Consider the following 7203-nt stretch of genomic DNA (forward strand, 5'->3'; position numbering starts at 1 on the left):
ATATATATATATATATATATATATATATGGTATTTATAATTATTATCAATAGTACGTTGTAAGAAAAATTAGAATTCACATACATACAGACAGCAATTGAAACGTAGGTAACTCTTATTTTCAACGAAATTATTTTTTATGTGAATTCAGTAATTAATCAAAGACGACAACAGGGATAAAAATACAGAAATATATCTCAAAGTGGCAAAATAATTTTCCAGTTTTATATCTTCAAAAATAAGAATCAAATTTTCAACAGATTAAAATGTTTCATATTACATGATATTTCTACCCATCATTAATCTCGTAAATCATATCACTATCCACCGGAAAAATAGCGAGGGAAGGGAAGTCAACAAGAATCAACGTATTACAAAAATAGTTTCAATGAATAAATAAATGGGGTAATTGTTATCATAAAAATTATCTAACAAAGAGATCTCATAAATTGGGACATCTTTAGAACAAACTTCAGATTATCCAAATTATCAGATCAGAATGAAACTTTAACAGTTTGAAGGGCGGGGAGTCCCAAGTACAAATGTAAAATATTATATAGATGATCAGCCATTCAAAAGTTATTAATGAAAAAATATTTCACGCGTATGTCAGTGTAACAAGACCGAACTTCGAAGCGGCGTATGACAGCACGGAAGGGTAACTGCCTGCGAAGTCATAAATCCGCGTTCGACCTGTTGTATTACTGTTCTATTCTATCCAAATCCTCTTTTTTCTTTCTTTTCAATAAAATAAGACTTTTTTAATTATTTTAAGAAAGAGACATTAGAAAAATTAATGAATAGGTTGGATTAGGTGAAATTTATTGATTTTTCATACAACGTAAGGTTACGAGTTTGATGAAAGAGAAGGATATTAATTCATAACTAATTTTTCTTTATATTATTACTTAAATACATTTATTAATATCGAGTGTGATTTGTGGGAACCAATATTTATATCTTGATATACGACTTTCGCTTTCGACATAATCTATATAATTCGCGAAATCTCACCTATATACAAGAAATAAATGCTCGCTTGAACATCTGATCGACACAAGACAATAATCAACAACTCGATTTTCTTTCTTGTCCTCTTTTGATTTGTATTTTGTCTAAAATATATTAGATATGCGCAACATATGGAAAGCAATACATATGCAGAAACACATAACAAATACACAAAAACATAAGAAAATTAGCGGACAAAAAACAATAAAGATTATAAGATATATAAGAAATATANATTAACTTACGTCGGTCGAATATTCAAGAGAATATTAATTTCTTGCGTATATGTGAAATTTCGCGAATTATACAGATCCACTTCTCAAATTTCGGGATTTTTATTTTTCAGGATTATACATGTCCAACATATAGTGCATCCATTTATGAAATTTATATATTTAAAACGCAACTTTAATCAGAGACAATTATTTTACTATTACATTTATTTTCCTATCATCATAGATCGATGTTAATTATCACGAGCTCCTTTACTCCAACAATATTCACTAATTGAAATCTATTATTACTCCGTCACCAATTTAACTGTTAACTGTTAGTCAATAGATATAGAATTACAATAGATAAGCATAAATTGGCAAAATTTTTAACTGAAAATAATGAAAAAATAACATAAAATAAAAAAACAAGCTTGCGCCGACTTTTTGACCATAGTACCTTTACATACTTTTACACATTCGTATGTCAAGCATTCTATTCACTGAGCAGAAAACAAAAATTGACAGTACAGTATGACCTCTCTAGAGTGAAAGCTTCGGGACCAAACTTCATTACAGAGAGGTCGCTTAGCTCCGCCCAAAGCAGGACCGTATCTAACGTACTCTAATTTTGTAGTTATTTCTAATCATTATCATATTCGAGTACATGGTTTAAATTATAAATGTGTTTTATATATATTTGCAAATGTTGAAGACTAATTAAAATATTAAATATCTATATAGCAAGCTATCATAAAACGACATTATTTTGTTGCCATAATGATAAATATAATTCGTCATTATGGTAAAATAACCAATAATTCGTCATAACGGAAAAATAATAAGTCAGATTACGATAGCCTGTTACGTAGGTAGTTAACATGTTACACCAACTGTAATGGTTTGTTAAAAAGTAAACACATATTTTATAAGAATATTTATTTTTTTTATAAGAATATAAAATGTAAAAAACTAAAGTCTTTTCATCAAATACGGAAGTTATATTCTACTTGACTCTGGCAACGACACGAATGCCGAATTATACGAGTGGACGATTGCGTATCGTATTGCGCAAGCGATTTTCGTCGGGTAGGTTAGAAAATTCATTACGGGGAAGTCCACTAGAAAGAGATCCATTCGAGAGAGATCCTACTGTATAAGATTATGAGAGATAGTTGCTTAATTTACACTGGCGGCTTAGCTTAAACGTGCGAGACACATACACCAGAAAGAAAGGAAATATAGTGCATGTGCAAAAAATAGCCCAAGTGCAGAAGCTTACTGCACTCAGCCTCGTCCGAACCGTCCGAACAGTCCGGGTTGTCGTCACACATCCATGTTAATGCCACGCACTCGCCATTTCCCGAATGACACGTGAATTGTTCCGGCGTGCAGGTCTTGGTTCCTACAAGATGACAATTGTATTGGACAAGTTTTTAGCACTCGAAAAATACACGATGCACTTGTACAAGGGCACGGGCCTCATAAAATATACATTATTATTACTATTCGGTTATATCAAAGCAATGGATTTTGAAAGACAGATTGTATTGAATGCCCTGCATAGGCGGACTCGAAGCATGTAAAAGTAATACTCTTTTTGTTGAACAAATTGAGAATTGAGTTTTAAACGATATGCATTTTACAGAGAAAATTAAAAAGGTTAAAAAAAAGCAAACAGATCAAATATAAACTTTTTTCCTTCCTTCCCAAAAATTTATTCACTTTAAAGTTAACATGATTTTTAAATATTAGTCCTTCGATTGCAATTCCATCAAAATTATTACTTCAATCCCCAGCCTCAAGTTGATTTATATGAAAAAATGTTGTGTTATATTTGCGTGTTTGTAATTATACACGTGCAATTAATGTATATAATTCTTAAAAGCTTACCGTATACTGAAAGAATATGATTTAAAGAAAAATTAGATTAAGTAACATGCACAAAAAAGCAATGTTTTTAAAAACATTGCAGATTATATCAATTAGTAAGTAGAAAAGAGTCATCAGGAATACTCGGTTTCAATGTAGTTTAAACATATTTTTTATGTAGTTCGGAACGCGCATAGCCAATATGTCCAATATAAAAGAAGTTATCTTTTGAGAATTATTCCAAATCAAATTATCCAATTAGACACTAACTGTATCTCGAACTATATCGAAAAAAGCGCTAACTTTTGAAACACCTATGCTGAAACCCTAGACATAGTAAGAATAGACCGAGTATGTCCTCTAGTAAACAGTAAAGATCAGATAGTAAAAGACAGACAATAGGTGTCATTCAGCTTTCTTTCTCTGATGAAGAAAGAGTGGGAAGAAAGAGGGGTAAGAAAGAGTGGGCAGACAGCTGAATACTCGATCGTTCACACTAATTTTTTTTATATTATATAAATATTTTTTTAGTATGTAAACGATCGAGTATTCAGCTGACTTCTCATTCTTTCTCACCCCTCTTTCTCCCCACTCTTTCCTCATCAGAGGGAGAAAGCTACTCGGTACTTATTGTCCATCTCTTTCTATCTGAATTTCAGTTCTCGCGTCTCATGCTCGGTCTATTCTTACTATGTCTATGGTTAAAATGAGGGATGGACAATCATCGACCGATGAATTGATTCTTTTTTCTTTAAAAAATCGTTTGTTTTTCAATGTTTTTTTATATCGATTATTCCCTATCCTTATAGGATATTGTGTTACTCGTTCAGATACTCGTTGAGATACCTATAGCTTCAGCAATATCGCACATATGAACTCGGCGATTTTTTATCACGATACCATGGATTTTTTCAATTATTTCCTCTGTAAAACAACCGATGATTTCGATTGGGCATTCGAAGAGCGATTCATCCTTAGTTCATATACGTTTAAACTCATTTATCCAGAAATAAACAGTCTTTAACGCTAATGCAGAGTCTTCATGAACTTCATCCAACCCGGCTTTGATCTGCGTTAATTTCTTCAAATAAGAATGTTGCGTGAGAGAGATTTGTGAATAATGCAATACCTAACACTAACAGAACTCGTCGGTGTTTCTGGACATGATTAGCCAAACCTCGCAGTGACCCAAAATAAACATTGCAATATCATTTTATAACGGTCAGCACGTCAAATAGAGAAAAAGAATACTGGAAATGCATACTGTGCGGATCCTTCTGGAAATTACCCAATAAGAACATCCACGTACAATCGATGCGATTTCACGTGGAATCCATATAAAAAAGTCGGTTCCACGTCACTTTCACGTCGATCCCAAGTTGATTCTCATGGGTGTAGGAGTTCCATTTTCGACAGCGTATGAATGACATACGCATGCAAAAATGTATAATATACGTAACGTGATCTGAGAATCGGGTTTTTCATTTGATCTAATACTAAAATTATTAATATATAATCGATTTTATTGGACAAAAACTTTTTGGAAATGAGACAAATAAGTACCAAATGAGCTGATGTTTGAGTCGATATTATAATTAAGTAAAAGTGAGCCGAAGTGGGACCAAAGCTTATTTATTAGTATATTGTTAGCCATTTTATTATGAATATAATTAGCTCCAACATTAGCTTATTTGGCTTTTACTTGCCTAATTTCCAAATTTAGAGAATTGTTTCTTTGAGTGGAAAGCAGTAGTAGTTTTATTCAACTTTTTAAGAGAATAGCACTTTTTTCAGCTCCAGTGAAAAACTGTCACTCGCAATTGCAAGAGTGAATGCTCCACTCAAGCTCATAGTGGTTTATGAGTGAGCTTTGGCTTATAATCTTGATTTAAGCTTTAAGTCGAATGGCTAAACAGTTAATTATTCTTCTTGCGTCTCAAGAATAATCGACTGTGGTTGGTCAGTTACTTATAAATTAAAGCAAGGTTGCAGATCCAGATTAATAGTTTTACTCGAAATCTAAAAATGAATCTAGTATATTCTATGTCGCAGGAGCATATTTATTTTGATTTAAAAGTGCATTCATATGGATTCATAATCCACTCTCAGCTTAAGTAGGACATTCATTCCAATGATTGCGAGTAGAAGTATTTTCACTACAGCCTGCGGAAGAGTTGCTCTATGAGTATCGGCTGTAGAGGCTATGTAAGAATCACTATGTAGGAATCACATTAATTATCATATTTGCCTATTTTGTTTTAATTATTTTGTTACTTTTAATTAATCTATAATATGAGGACGACAACATTTGCAGTGTATTATATTGGTTTGCATGTTATTGACCGTAGTTATAGATCGGATTGTGTTAATCTTAAAATACGAGCATTATACACAAAAATGACATTGTTCATTAATTGTAATATTTATATTTTCCAGAAGTCGCTGTAGTATATAATATTATCTACACAAATTGTGCCATAGTATAAAATCTACACTATGAAAGTGAATTAGAAACGGCAAATACATAAAATATATCGAGTGTGGCATGGCAGACAGTGCACTGGTCTACCATACTAGCGGTCCCAGGTGTTCGATCCCGGTAGAAACCAAAAATATTTATCGTGTCTTTTCTCGGAAGGCAATGGGCAAACCACCGAGAGTATCTTTGTCAAGAACAGCTCTCTAAATAATATGCCGTTCGGAACCGGCATTAAACTAGGTCCCATATGCCTGTGTACAAACAGCGTACGCACTACAGGCATATGAGAGAGGTCACCTACGCCTGCATAGGTATGGTACTATTAGAAGAAATACATAAACAGTTTAAATATAATGGATTGTAATAATATATTATGTATAGTTTTATCTATTATATCTTTGCCTTTTTTCAGATAACTGAAAAACATTCTGAAATGCATAAATATAGCAATTGTATAGTTATAAGCATGTACAAAGCAAGAAATTATATTTTAACATACAAATATGCCAGATAAGGAAGGTTCAACAGAAAGGTTGAGATATATTTTCCTTCATCTGTGCCTTTTCACTCGCCACACGCATACACACTCATGCATGTACATAATACATTAGGAATTTTTAAAAATGGTAAAGTTTTCGTTATAATTCATTGTGACAGTAAAAAACTGTGTAGAATAACGATAACATACAATACGATAACGTATTATTTTGCAAAATTTGTCCTACAATTATTTATATATTTAGCATTAATTGATATTGACAAAATGTTTGCACATAATAATGTAACGTTAATAATTTGTATTTTTACCTAATTACACTATACAATTTACTGTTTTACATACCACCATACAATTAAAAAAATTTTTTTATTTAGTTTTTATTGTGCTCAAAATAAGTTAATATATTATTTATATGCTTTTATTATTATGTACATAGGATTTATGTACTCTAAATATCTATTACGCGATAACGCGTGATCGGCCGTTTGGTGAGAATTCGCATCACGCGATATCGCGTGATTGGCAATGAACGTGTTAAGGAAATTGGACATTTTATACTTAATAACCTAATATTATTAACAGGTGATGAACATACGGATATAGTCCTATTACTAACAGGCGTAAACTATTCAAATGTCATAAATTGGTACAGAATCATAAACATGACTTTATTTATTTATTATTTATTTAAACATGACTTAAGCATGACAATTTATAGGCTAAGAACCCATATTTACACTAGGTAATTTCATTAAAAAATTCAATTTGACTTTTATACGACTCCATTTAAATTAAACTGTTATCAACAGTAGGTAGACTTTTTAAGCTTTGTAACTTTATCTCTTATATATATTTTATTATTAAAGTTAGTAATTTTCGAGATATTTTAGTTTACAGATATTTGGGGAATCCTTTTTCAATTAACAAGAAGTTTAACCTTTAAAAATCTTTCTAAATTAAATAATTTATTGTATTTTACTGCTTATCTCCGGAAATCTTAATTTAATTAGCAAACATCCACAATTATTATCATACATAGTATAAAATAAATCTAATTAAAATAACTTTGTGGTGTTAATAAAGATTAAATTATTGACAGAAGAGAAGGGAGGAGGGAAAGAGAGGAGAAAT

At 31.4% G+C, this 7203-nt stretch overlaps 1 protein-coding gene across 3 annotated transcripts in view; it reads right to left on the reverse strand.

The window, feature by feature from the left end:
• LOC106751666 (very low-density lipoprotein receptor-like) overlaps window positions 1–7203 on the reverse strand; it is a 55608-nt gene that overhangs the window by 26201 nt on the left and 22204 nt on the right. For 2 of the 3 annotated variants that reach the window (XM_014632650.1, XM_014632649.1), the window contains exon 4: window positions 2505–2627. The exons of the other annotated variant lie outside the window; for it this stretch is intronic. In XM_014632650.1, the coding sequence (XP_014488136.1) occupies window positions 2505–2627 (123 nt within the window). The remainder of the gene's footprint in view (window positions 1–2504; window positions 2628–7203) is intronic. 3 annotated transcript variants of the gene reach the window in all.

The sequence above is a fragment of the Dinoponera quadriceps genome, unplaced genomic scaffold (genome assembly GCF_001313825.1).
Source record: "Dinoponera quadriceps isolate SergipeBrazil2010 unplaced genomic scaffold, ASM131382v1 scaffold115, whole genome shotgun sequence".
NCBI classification, from domain to species: Eukaryota; Metazoa; Arthropoda; class Insecta; order Hymenoptera; family Formicidae; genus Dinoponera; species Dinoponera quadriceps.